General features: G+C 40.0%; 1 protein-coding gene across 2 annotated transcripts in view; it reads right to left on the bottom strand.

Annotated features, from left to right (window-relative positions):
- The window catches only part of ENOX1 (ecto-NOX disulfide-thiol exchanger 1), a gene marked incomplete at both ends in the record, with an annotated part of 223,766 nt that overhangs the window by 90,685 nt on the left and 118,622 nt on the right, over positions 1–14,459 (bottom strand). For both annotated transcript variants that reach the window (XM_084234631.1, XM_084234632.1), the window contains 2 exons: positions 418–535; positions 4,444–4,550. In XM_084234631.1, the coding sequence (XP_084090757.1) occupies positions 418–535; positions 4,444–4,550 (225 nt within the window). The remainder of the gene's footprint in view (positions 1–417; positions 536–4,443; positions 4,551–14,459) is intronic.

Below are 14,459 nucleotides of genomic sequence, written 5' to 3'. Positions count from 1 at the left end.
TTCTAAACCTCTAGCACATTGGCTCAGAAGCCAGAAGACTTCTCTACACATGAAACAATTTCTGTGTAAGCACCCTGACTAAAACCAATTTTTATCTGTATTTCAGCATCAGTCATGGCTGCCATACTCTGGAAACGGATTTTTATGGGAACAGACAAATATCCCTGGGAAAAAAAAAAAAAAGTATAATGGGCCCAGACCTACATATGGAGAAACAACTGGTGCATTTTAAATCACTATGTTCCTAAGAAGGAGTTTAAAGTTCTATTAATAAAAGGCAGAGTCACTCAAAGATGAAAGTTTAAGTATAACTCAAATAAAAATGAGTTATATGGCCATTTCCCAATATGTATGTCCGTCTAGGGCTTAGAAGATGATTATGAGACCTCGTGGGTATGCGGCGGTTATCAGCATTACCTGATTCATCAACTCTCATTTTTTTAGTAGGGCTGTCACAGTTCTCATCGTCTGACATTTCCATTTCTTCTTCGCGCCGGATGCCCATCAGCTGCTCGCTCTGAGCATTCCTGAGCTCCTGAAAGTAGAGGATGCCCCACGTCAGAGTCACAGACACCTGTCAACACACCTCTTTCCAATGGTCTCTGGTGTATCATGACTGGCACGTGGACATCTACAATCTGCAGCTTTTACCTCCCAAACATTGCCTCACCTAATTTAGGATGAAGCTGTAGGGGAGGGGGGTGTAAGAGGGGAAGAGGAGAGAGATTTGGTGTCAGATTTGAGTTAAACCCCTGCTCGCTGCTGACTATTCAAGGGCTCTTCACAAATGATTTCCTTTCTCTTGAGTCTCAATTTCCTCATTTGTTGAAAGAAAAAAAGGAGGGGGGATGTAAGCATCCACCTAGCAGGGATGCTGTGTGGATTATAAGATTGCCTACCAGCATGCCTGGCACATAGAAGGCACTCACTCACTGCATGGGGTTAGAAACATAAAAGGCCTGCTCCACCACTGACCCACTGGTAGCTTTGGTTACACCCACTGTGTGTCTGTCTTAGCTTCCATTCATTCACAGGAGTAGTGTGGTAATAACAGTTTTAAGGATAAAATGAGTTAATACATATTTAGCATCAGGCTAGATGCTTGATGGCTAAGTTGACACCGTTGACCATTATTATTCATGCAAAATAGGGCCCCTGCATGTGTGTATATGCCTGCACACACGCACGTACACACACACACACAGCATTCAAAGAAATGTTGAAGGACAAAATTAAAACTCTTTTGATGTTTCATGCTATCATTTTGGGTTGTTTTCATTTTGATGGTTGTTTTAGCATCACTTTTAGGTTTCAGGATCATAACTTATTTTTTCCACTCACTGGTGGAATGACTGCAGTCAATCCATTTACTTTCTTTGAGGCTTTGTGTACTCACATATAAAGAGGGAACAGTAGTAAAACAAGGCAGTTTGAATGCAAGAATGTATATGAAAATGCATAAAAAGTGAACAATTACACAATAAATGCTTTACTACTGTGCCTAAAAATCAGAACACTATAATCATTTATGTTAAAAAATATTTATTTTGTAGCAAGCTGTATATTATATACTTAGGAATCCTTCACCATTCTGTTCTCTTGCATGTATTGTCTTTAAAACAAAAATCTTAAAACAGAGGCTGGGCTGCATTATTCTGTTGCTTTCCTCATTTAAACAAAGGTTTCTAAATAAAAGTCAAATAGCTAAGATAATGTCACTTTATAAAAAATAAACCTATGAATAATAATTAAATTACATGACAACACAATATAGTGGTGTGACTTTAAACACAGGTCCAGAGCCTATTTGATATGATAGGTACATATCTTACTCTGTGTGATGCCTTCACTCAATTCTCTTCTCTCCTCAGCTCACAGATTTTAACTGAGGCATTATGGAAAGGTCATTATTTATTACCAGCATTATATGTGTGGTCAACTCTGAGGCCTGGGGATCACTAGTACAGACAATAGGAAAACATGGAGGCAGAGAGGCAAGTTCCCTGGGACAAGGACACTATTGGGGGAAGTCCTAAGAGGCCACTGGGCCCAGCACTTGACCAGGCCACTAAGTAGAAAGAGAAGTTGACTTCACCTTAAATAACACTATCGCGTTTGGGAGGCGAAAGTCGTGCATGATGAGTAGGGATGCTTTTTCAGGTTGTGGACAGCTAATTTTTCTACTAACAAAGAATGCTATTCCCACAGAGGTGGACTGAAAGCACTTGAAACAAGGAAAAATCAGGTGGACAGAATAAATGAAGCTGAAAGGACCTGTTGTTTAGTCCTTTCAATTAATGACAAACTGTCATACAGTAGCTGTTCTTGTGGGGAAGGGTGGCAAAAGGAAAATGGAAGGAAAATAAAAAAAGCTAAGGGTGTTTCCACGGGGTGCCTGCAGTTCAGCAGTAAATCACTAGTACACTCTAATAAATCTGTAAGGTGTTGCAGATAATTAACAGATGCAGTACATGGGGATGCAGAAAAAAATTAAGCCAATTATCAAGCTTATAAGCAACTGAGAAATCATCTACAATGTTAAATTACCAACTGGTATTTAATCAATTAAGAACATGTAGGAGAGAAAATCAAAGGTAGCTGAGAATTCTATTTCCTAATGTATATCAAAAGAGCTGGGGGGAGTGGTGGCGGGGAAGCACACAGGACTAAAAGGAGTGCTTTGCAGGACAGCTCCTGTTTCTACCTCCTAGCACAGAGCAGAGCAAACAGACTTCCTTGGAATAAAACTCAAGATCACGCCTTATGGATATGATCCTAACCGAACTCTGGAAGCCTTCCCAGCCTCTCTGGAATGGGGAGGACGTTCCAGCACCAGGAAGCAGGGCGAAGGGAAGGGGATCAAACATGGCAGGAAGTGTGAAGTCAATCAACAAACAATGTTGGTGGACACATATGGCGGCCTTTTTATGCCCAGATTTATTCAGCATCATGCCACTTGCCTGTCTTTCAACATTTTTTTTTATTCATGTTTGGTTTTTTTGGGGAAGGAAAAAAAATAAACAATTGATGATTGATCACCCCCAAATCGGAATAAATGTTTATGGATTCCAATTTGTGTTTTCATAACCTTCCATTTGTATGTTTCATCATAAATGAGGGGGACTCTTTTCCTCCTGAGAGTCAACCTTGATTCAATCTGGATTCAGTGTCTGGGAGAGCATCAGGTAGATAAGTAGACCTTGTTTTAATGGCCCCTGAAAAATTAAAGAAAACCCCCACCTCCTCCTTACTTAGAATCTTGAACAGAGGAACAGAACTGCATCAGTCGCCAACCACCTTTGGAGGCATTTGTGAACAAAATAAAAAATGGCCTTTTTAACAATAAATTGCACTAGCATTTTAAGTGTCCCATTATTGTGAAGTCATTCAGTATTCACCATAATAACAGTGATAATAAAGAATTCATTTGGTATTCATGTGGATGTTACATCTAGTGCCATTGGTATTCAACTATAATTTTGCATTAGTTAATGGGCACTTAAAATGCTACCAAATGATTGATATCATAGTATTTTGTGGTTGCTCAAACTCTACATAAAACACTTATTTTACAAGTGTGAGCCAAAATCATTAAATAAGTAAACCTTACCTTCTATAAGTTTGGGATATTGAAAGAGGGGACTATCATTTAGAGAACTCAATATTAACATGCTAGAGATGGAGAAGCATCCAGATGAAAAACACTTACTTAAAAAGAAAAGAAGAAGCAAACAAAGACAGTATACTTACTTTTAAATTACAGGTTCAAAGCGTACACTACACTGTGGAGTTAAAAATAACAGCTGGATGATCAATGACTAATGACACATTCTGGCCTTTCTAGGCGGCAAGGAAGGTCACATTCTGGACACTTTCCTTAGAATAGATACTCACACTTCACACATGCATGGATGCAGAAGGGTGGATCTGGTTAGCCTGGGCATTCATTCCCCTTAGGAGTTTGCTCTGGAGAGAGGTATGACATAACCTACTGGCTACTGTAGGGGACTGAGAAGACGTGGGTGGGAAGGCATACTTGCCATTTCTAGCCCAAAGAGCAAACCGTCATCATCACACTGTAGAATGCTGGAAAAAGCCTCTGTATTTAATTAAAAACTAGGTTTTTTTTTTTTAATTTTATGTCACATATTAGAAAAAATAACTTATTGGGCAAAGTCTCTTAGTTTGTTTCTGGCTCATTACTATGAATGGGAGAGAATCTTTTCTCCCTTGACAGAGGAGAAAAGCACTCTGTCCTCTAAGCATTTTCAGCTGCTTTTCTGGATGAGGAACAAATCTGAGCTGAATTTGGAACCAACAAAGAAACAGGACAATGGCAGGAGGACCGCCCACTCTAACAAAACCATAATGGCTGCAGCCACACTATTCTCTGCCAATCCAGCTGTGTGATGGTGGTTAAAAAGTAATAATAAAATCACCAACCTCAGAATGCTTTCGCCAAATGTCTATGTTCTTGCGCTGAGCTTTCGAGAAATGGTCCCAAGCTTTTTGTCTGGTAGAAGCGTTGAAAACGGCCACAATCTGCTCAACTTTGGTGAACAAGGAAGTCAAACAAGACAAGTAATTTATGTTGTGATCACTATAGGGAAGCAAAGCAAAGACACTAGGAGTCTATGGATGATGTCGCTACAGAAATAACATCATCAATATCCATCCAATTTGTGCCTTTTTATACTTACATGTGAGCAAGGTTGGGGATGTCTCCTTTCAAGTCTGTCTCCATAACTTTAGGTTAAAACAGATTTTAAATATGACTGAGAGAAGTTCATGGGTATCTGCTTTCAAGAATTCATTGGCTCTTGTTTACAGTGTGACTTGGTATATCTATATACCTTGATCTAAGATACACAGGAACTGGTGTTAGCACACAGATACAGATTCATAAAGTAATGCCTGGGTTGTAGACTTAGAAGGGAAGCTGGAGGAGGGAGAGCCAAACACATTTTTTTCTCTTTTTGTCTCCCTGTCTAGGGTTCTGCAGAAGTTACCCAGTCCAATGAATAGTTGGGACAATGAATAGTTGTATCATATATCTTCTCAATGTCAAGGGCCATTTCTCCACCTTGACTACTTTTTCTACACACATTGCACTCACTGCCATAAGCCCTCCAGCCCTCTGACCAAACAGGACACCGGCTGCTACATCATGACAGACTAAGGCTCACCCAGCCAGCAGCACTGTCATGCAGATCTTATATCCACACTGTGTGGGCCCACCTTGGTTCATCACGAACACATGACATTCTCTTATATTCCATTTTCACTTTCAGAAGGCTCCCCTCCCTCTGGGGAGCCTTGCAAACCAATTGACGTTCTAACTTCATCACTTTGACTTCATTTAGCACTTCCGTGGCTTCTAGGCATGGAGCTAGTGGAATGATAAATGTGGAGGGGTTGTGGACAAAACTATATGGAGAAAGGGTTGGGCTTTTAGTAGTGGATATGAGGGGTGGGGCCAACTGACTGCAGGTTCAATCTTGCTCAAGCAGCTAGGGAGCATGGGATTGAGGGAGCATGGGATTAAGGACATTCTAGAACTGAATTAACCATATGATTAAACTTGAACTTTTTGGTTTGGAAGGCACAGCCAAATTAGCTTCTCATGGATGCTATCACTCTAATACAGATCGAATGTAAATCTTTCTTTAGTGATTCCCAGGGCTCTATTATAAAAAAGGACATCAAATCTCTTCCAAATCATCCAGGTAGTCAGAGAATGTTGAAGAATAATACAATAATCCCCACAGATGAACAACTGGTGCCACAATTTGCAAAATTCACACCCCAAATAAACTAGTGTATGATGGAGCAAAGGAAGAAGAAAGATTCTGTGCACTTACCACAGTGTAAATATCTTATAATGCTCATAAGTGATTACTTCCCATTCTCTGGGTGATTTTCACAGGGGATTTAATATTTACCATTTTCTACTTCAAGAAAATTCCAACATTAAATCTCCTTATTTATCAAACTCTAGCCTTTAATCACATGATGAGTTTGTTGCAGCCAAATTTGCCATCAACTTAGCTCACACTTTCCTTGTATGCTTGTGGCTATGCTCCTGGACCTCCCATGGAGGAGGGAGCACTGTCAGCCCAGTCATAGGGACCTGTTCTAGGCACTGACCTTTACCTCACCATTAGTCCTGGGTGGTGCTGGCAGCAGTGTGTAGCCAGCTGCGGAGAACTGATTCAATGCCACTGCCTGGCCTTCATGCTGTTTTGTCTGTATGCAGACTAGGGTCCTTGGGGACTCTGATTTGCCTTCTGCTCTGGCAATAGAGTGGTCAGTCCAAGATGCAGTAGTGGAATCCACTGTCAGATGAGATTGTCTGAGAGAGTGGAGATCATAGGATTGTTAAAGAGTAATAGGCCCCATTGCCTTCAAGCAGAGCTCTTTGATGGGGATCAGTTTGAAGAGTAAGAACTGTGGTGTTCTGGCACCTGGTCTGAGGGAAAGAGACAATAAGGCCCAAGGCTGAGTATTTGGGTGGTGATAGTCCAATTCTGTCATCCGTCTGGTAAGGCAGTTCACAAAGGGGCAACACTAAAGAGATAGTTATGTGTTCACGTGAGTGTGTGTGTGTGTGTGTGTGTGTGTGTGTGTGTGTGTGTGGAGGGGAGGGAGGTAAGAAAGACCAGTAATGTATATGAGAAAGTACAGAAGGGGTATACTTATAAGGAAAATTCAATGGCTTCATACTGCATAGGTTCAAAGGTAAATACAGATCTCTTAATAGCTACTCAAGACATGTCCTATTATAGATAATCCCTCAGCTTGTGATTAAATGCTTCAGTTATTTAGTACATGCTATTACCATGTCCAAGCACATAAGTTCATTGATTCACTCAGAAAAATTCCAAGATCCTGCTAGTTACCAGGCACTTAACTGATTAATAGAAATAAATGACTATGATACAGTCCCTGCCCTTGATGAAATCATTCCTACAAGGGAGAAAGACAAGCAGATGGTTATCCTGTGCAGGAGAAGTAAGGGTGGCAGTTAGGGGGACACAGTAATTAGCCTGATGGGGAGAATTGGGGAACACCCCCCCCAAAGAAGGCAACGTTTTTGCCAGGTTTCAAATGGTGAAGAAATGCTGGCTCAGCAGAGAAGGTAGAAGAGCCCATTCAAAAACTGGCATGGATTTGTGAAAGGACTTTGTTTGAAAGTAGCTAGAAGGGATGGGGCTAATGCTGGGGAGAGTGGCTTTAGAAGGATCATGTATGTTAAGCCAGATTGTAAACTTTATACTGTAGGTCAGAAAGAGGCACATATGTGTAGGATTCATTTGAGTAAAATGATGAAGGCTAGAATTAAGGCAATGAAGTAGAGTGGAAGGCAGAGCAAGAAGTCATTTGACAGGGAGAGTTGAAGGACAAGGTAACCGACTTGCTATGTGTGAGGAAAGGAGAGAGACCAGGATCACTCAAGCTTGGGAGCCATCACACCCAAGGACATGTGCAGGTGGAGATCTGAGAAAAGCGATAGTAAGGACTTTGCTTTTGGACATGTTGAATTTGAGAAACCTGGAGCTGAAATTAGGTTGGGGAATCAGAAAGAAATCAGAATTCAAAGAGATATATCTTATATTTTCCATTTCATTACCAATATCATATAGTTTTCATGAGGGTAATTAAAAGAATAACTGAATGTGATTTAATTTTGTATTTCTTTTCTTAGTCTCCCCCATATTAAACCATCAAAAATCAATCCAAAGACAGAAACTGCAATTCAGCTCATGCTTAAAAATATACCTCACAGTGTTTTTGAGTCCCACTTAACTTCTCTTATTTCTGCACAGACAGCCCCTGAACCAGCCATTTATCTCACAAATGAAAGTTTCTCAGCAACAAAAGGACTTGGAAAGTGTGCTTGGATCAGCACAAATTCATCATTAGGGAAAAACAACCTCAAAGAGTATGTCCTAATGAATGTGATTCAGAGACAGGATATTTTTAAAGTCATAAATCAGAATGACCCCAGTACTGATGTCACAGGTGAAGCTCATGCATTACTGTCTTCAGCAGGACACACCAGAGAACAAGGCCCCCGCTATTTCTGCAGGCTAGTTCTTACTACTTGTTCTATATGCAATAAAACTACAAGTAGTTACTAGCTCAGTGGGATCTGTAAAACTCTACTTCTTGGATAACAGGTATATGGTAAACAAGCTGGCGCTGTCATTTGTTAAAAAATGTAGCTACAGAAGGGCTTCAGGGGAAGAAATTCAGATCAACCCCCTACCAGCACGTTCACCACTTATAGTGTCCAGATTGCAATTACCTAAAGGAAGGCCCTCCCCACCCCATGCTAAACCTATCAGTACACTTAAACACGGTGGCAGCATAGCTGACCCCGAACGATGAAGGTTTGTCCTGAGTGGGGCCACATATATGTGGATTTTCTTGTAAACAGATGACATAAACAGGTGGTATTGTTAAATATAATGGGGAACTGTAAATGCACTTTGTCTTCCTTATGATTTCTTCACATTTTCTCTTCTCTAGCTTACTTTACTGTAAAAATACAGTATACTGTATATGACATACACATTATATGTTAGTCAACTATTGATGTTATCAGTAAGGCTTCTGGTTAACAGCAGGCTCTTACTAGCTACTTTCGGGGGGAGACAAAAGATACATGTGGATTTCTGACTGTGTGGGGGTCGGGGCCCTAACCTTCTTGTAGTTCAAGCCTAGCTGCATTATCAGCAGAAAGAGCTCTCAGTCAGAAAATTTTAAGCTACTCTTCACACCTTGCAAATCTTTCCCCCTCCAGTCCTATGTTTTAAGTGTTTTTGCTTAAGTTTGGCTATTGGAGGACCATGAAAAATTTAAAGTGACTGATTTGTCAAAAATGTGCTTGAGTGACCTTCCTAGATGTCATGTCACATTAGAGTCCCTAGGACTTATCCAGCAGGTATAATGAACAGAAAGGGAGGAGCAAGAGAACTTTGATGAAATTGCTAATTACTTTATAAAACTGTTATTATTAAATATTGCTGCATTCTCTGCAGGCGTCCATGTGGTTCCCTGGAACGGCTGCTTTGCTCTGTCATCTTTGTTTACTTATTGATTTTTTTTTCTTCCTTTCCCCCCTACCATCCCTTGTCTCCTTTTGTTCCTTTGCTCCTCCTGCCACCTTTTAACTTCAGAGCCCTCAGGAGGTTCGACAAGCCGGAGTTTTCATGCTGCTGGACTGCCTGTTATATGAGCCAATCACTCTTCTCAGCTGCAAACCCCTTACGAAAAGATAACTGAGGCATATTAAAAAATTTTTTTAAGTTAATTTAAGTATGTTGTCAATTGGAATTGGGCCATGCCAAACTAAATGTAGTTAGGAACACTTCACTAGCAAGAGCTGGGGATTCTCGCAGAGAATAGCAAAGGTGAAGCACAGGAATTATTGACGCTTTGTAGCTGGAAGCTCAGCTGGCTGCTTGTGACTGGTTGTTCTGAGGTTTCAAGGTCATAACCTAGAGTCATTCACAGGCTTAGATTTTGGTCTGCTTACACAGGTCACCACAACATTAGAGCCACCTCAGTCTAATGGCCTAGTAATTATTTTATGTGTATATACTTAGGTGTATACGTGTACATACATATTATATACTTATGCATATACTTATGTATATACTTATGTATCATATACTTATGTATTATATACTTATTTATAATAAATATTATGTATAATGTATTATATACTTATGTATAGTAATGTACTATATACTTATGTGTAATAAGTATTATAATACTTATGTATATACTTAAGTATATAAGTATGTATATAAGTATGCATATAAGTATGTATATAAGTATGTATATACTTATGTATATACTTATGTATGTATACGTGTACATACATATATATTCAGAATTTCAAAAAAATTCGTAAGACTAACTTAACATTTCTTATCCTTTCCCCAGTCCCAAAATGTCTAGACAAAGTCTATTCCTTACTTAAGAGAGAGCATTTATACCATCTTGAGAAGCATTTGTCTTTGGTTTTCTCAGGGAGGGCAAGTTCAGGGCAGGACATCCATTCACCCAGAAATGGATTGGATTAAAACAAGTTTCCAAGGAAAAGAGCATGGGGGTGACCACAAAAATGCAGCTTTGTGGGCTTTGGAAGCAGCAAAGGAGAAAGTGAGGCTCCTCCAAAGAACACATCCGTGGCCTCCAGAACACACTCTTCCTCATAGTCCCTGCACCTCCTACATCTCTGTGCAGCCTAGACAGCTGTGAAAGGGCCTGCAATCCTTTTGGTGACCCAAATATCTGGAGTAACTGATTAAGTCCACATAGGTGGTACGCCTACCAAAATGGAGCACCTCCACAGTTCTGTCAAGCTTAAGTTTTGTTTTTAGGTGCTATCTAGGCTTGTGAGAGAGTCTTAGCTCTGCAGGCTTCAGAGGGATTTTTTTAAGGGATACCATTTCCTTCAAAGTCTCAAAGAACGGCTCATAAGAGATTTTCAAAGGCACATAACCGTGAATAAATGACCTTCCCACCCTCACTTGCTAATGTTGTTTTTAACCACAAAGATACAAAAAGCTAGGGTGGAAGTGATGAGACTTGGCCATGAATTGAAGAATTATAATGGAGGGAAAGTAGTAAGTGATTGGAGCCCTCGGGATAGCCAGATGAGCGAGACAAAGCCAGAGGGAGGACTAGCTGGCATCCGTTAGTGTGACGCATGGACAGGGAGGCTGCTTGGGAGATTCCCAGAGAGATTCCTGTGCACTGTCTTGGGTTCTGGTCCTGGATATGGAGAGCCTGCTGGTCAGTCTGGCAGGAAGCCCGGAGATAGAAATAATAGGGTCAAACCCATCCATTAAAGCGGCATGGACTGGAATTTCAAGTTGAAGAGGTAATCAGGCATTCTAGGGTTTTGTCTCAAGAAGAGCTTTGGTGGTAGGTGTGGGGTGCTGTCGTGCATCTGAGGAGGTGTCAGCCTATCCCCTTAAATCACATATAGTGTTGTAAAACAACATTACCTTTACCTTTAACAAAATAAAATTCACAAAATGAAAGAGCATCGTGTGACACTCTCACATCCCTGAGGCCAGATCTCCACCAGAAGGCATGGAATTTAACTTCCTGGCTGCTTGAGACCAGAGACTTGGTGCTTTGGGGGAAAGGGATGGAGACAGAAATACAGAAAAACACATTGATCAAATTATAAAAAAAAAAAAAAAAGAAACAGGATGTGTTTAGCAAATTTCAAGCAAACAGGAAATGAAGATGTGGTTCAAATAAATGGAAAGATATTAGGTAGATGGTGACATTCTAAAATTTTCTATTAAGCCTGCTATATTTTAGGAAACTGTAGATCCCATTATTAATGCATATATTCACTGTCTGCAAAAGATATGAAATATTTTGGAAAGTGACACCATGAGAATCTGTAACTTCAATGGTTTCTTATAATAACAGTATTTATTGGGTTTTTAAAATCCAATAAATCTCCTAGCCTAAATTATCCCTATTATCTAAAGGAAACTAACACTTGTACATGAAAGGGAAAATCATGAAAAGTTAAAAATCTACTTTCCATCCTGACTGCCCTCCCCAATCTAGTTTCTCACTTTAACCACTGTTAACAGATTCTAAAATATCCATCTAGGCAAAAGTTATGGATATGTGTACAGTGGATATTTTTCTATGTACGACCATTTAATTTGGCTTACACTAAAGTGTTAACATTATACAAACTGTGCTGTTTGTATTATAAACTACTAAACATACCTTGGAAATCTACACATTTGATTGTTATTAACAAGACTGCAGCAAATACTCTGACATTCTTATTTAAATACCTTTATAATAAATTCTTAGCTATAGAAAGGATAGAAAAGAGAGCATTTGAACTTCTAATTTTCAAAAGCTGTTGCCAAATTGCATTCTGATTTTATGCCCACTAAGCGTTTTTTCAGATTGTTTCCCTAACCCCTTGTCAACGACTGGTAATCAAACATTTAATTTTTGCATTCTTGACAGAATACTAATGACATGAATTACATGATAACCAGTTCTCTGCAACAGAGCTGTCTACATTTGTTGCTGCCATTATGAATCAAAGGAATGAGCCTGCGGACTTATCACACCTTCCCTTTTATTAGCAGTGACTTGTTGCCAGGAGAGATCACCCAGCAGGAAGAAGAGAGACCAGGTTTCTGGGTCTGGGTGTGTGACCCTCACAATGGTGGCCCTGCTTTCTTCTATCCATAATGACATTGTGGTGCTATTAGAATAACATATTAGAATCACACAGAGGTGGTTGGCTCTTTCTTATTATTTACTGTGCTCCATGATCTAAAAGACGGGTTTTCAAAGGTGGTTTCTGGGCCAGAATCATGGGTGTTGCTTGGGAATGTCTTAGGATGAATTGGTTAGCCTGTAGACCTTTTGAGGAGAAACTCTGGGGTGGGTCCAATGGATTTTTTTTTTAATACATCCCTTTTCTCCATTTTATTGAGATATAATTTGACACGTAACACTGTTTTATTTTAAGGTGTAGAACAAATGATTTGATATATGCATATGTTGTGAAATGATCACATAGTAAGTTCAGATTTTTTCTTTTTTCTTTCTATTATTTTTTATAAGTATCTTTTTATTTATTTATTTATTTATTTATTTATTTATTTATTTATTTATTTATTTATTTATACAAGCACTGGGTACAGTCAGAAGTGCGGGAAGGTGAGAGGATTCACCAGAGCCAGAGTGGGGAATAGAATAGGCAGACTGACAAAATACACTGCTGAGGGGAGCAGTGAGCGAGACAGGAGAGGTTTGTTGCACCATGTGGGACCCTTGCCAGTGGCTGGGGATTGAACTGGCACTGCAGAGGCTGTGGGCAGCTTCACAGCCCAGTGTTCAACAGCTGCACCACCAGGAGAGGCCTTCTATTATTTTTATTATTGAGGTGACATTGATTTGCAACACCACAAAGGATTCAGACGAATAGGTTCACACCTCCTCAGATGTATGTCACCACACCACACCCACCACCAGAGCACCCATATCCCTTTACCAAATGCCACTGGGTCCTCTCCTCCCTTTTTCCCCACCCCATCCTATTCCTTCAGTAGCCTCAACTCTTCAGTCATATTTCTAGGACTTGTTTGGCTTAGTTTTACCTGTTCCTCTGTTTTGTTTCTTTTTATTGCACATGTGAGTAAAATTGTCTTTCTCTGGCTTATTTCAGCAAGAGCTTATATTTTTTGTAGCAAAGTAATATTCCACTGTGTTAATACAACACATCTTCCTAATCTATTCATGTGTCTTTGGGCACTTAGGTTGCTTCCATAACTTGGCTATTGAAGAGAGTGCCTAAACAAATACAGGATTGCATATCTGTCTTCAAATTAGTATTTTTACACTCTTTGGATAAATGCCAAGGAGTAGAATTGTGGGATCATATGGTATATCAATTTTTGAGGAACAGTTACTTTCATAGCAACTTTCAATTAGGAATATGGTATTAATTATAGTCACCATGCTGCATATTACATCCCCACAACACACTGATCTTATAACTGGAAGTTTGGACTTTTAGACTCCTTTCAGCCACTTCTCCCCCATTCTCTTCCTCTGGCAACCATGGAATTAAAAGCTCTCTAGGTGACTCCAAAGCATGCTTAAGAACCTATGACTTTAAAATATTATCTCATTTAAATTTTCCAACAACCCTCCATGGCAGATGCTCTTATGCCCACTTCACTGATGAAAAACTCAGACTCACAGAGAGGTGTAACTTGTGTATAACAGAGGGGTTACATACTTGTGTATATACCACATGGAGGAAGTGGTAAAGTTGGGAATGGAAACTGTATTGGCCCAAGTTAAAATCAGATATGTATACCCATTTGTATAGTTATTTACACTATGGTCCAAAGTCTATATGAGCCCTGTGGAGTGTAACATATCAGACATCACCCTAAAGCTGAGGATGAAAGGATCCAAAGAAGCTACTGGTCCCAGCAGCCCCAGGGGAAGCATCATCTACAAGACTGAAGCACAGGAGGAGAAGGAGCTTGTAGAAAGTGCCAAATGAGGCAGAAAAGGCTTCAAAGACCCCCCACCCCCCAGTCCAAACTTTAAGTTAGTTTGTAGAATTGTCCTGATACAAAGAAGGCAAACAATTGAGGCTGTTGTGGGGGTAGAAAACTCTATTTACCCCTCTCCAAAAGTATACTGAGCAATCTGAAACAAAGTGAAGAAGAATCCAAGTGTCTGGAAAAAAGGGTCCTACTTCTTATGTGTCTACCAGACCGGTAAGACTCTATCACGGGCCCTCAGCTCATACTTTGCTCTAAAATGGACTCTGTCCTGCTTTTGTTCATCCTTGTTATGAACGGATAAGCTTCATCAGGTAAATCTTAAGAAGGTGGGGCCGAGGGAAGGAAGGCTTAGAGGAATCACAC

The sequence above is a fragment of the Talpa europaea genome (assembly GCF_964194135.1).
Source record: "Talpa europaea genome assembly, chromosome: 6".
Lineage (NCBI taxonomy): Eukaryota > Metazoa > Chordata > Mammalia > Eulipotyphla > Talpidae > Talpa > Talpa europaea.
The sequence above is the reverse complement of the archived record's forward strand: the minus strand, read 5'-3'. Positions and strand labels throughout refer to the sequence as shown.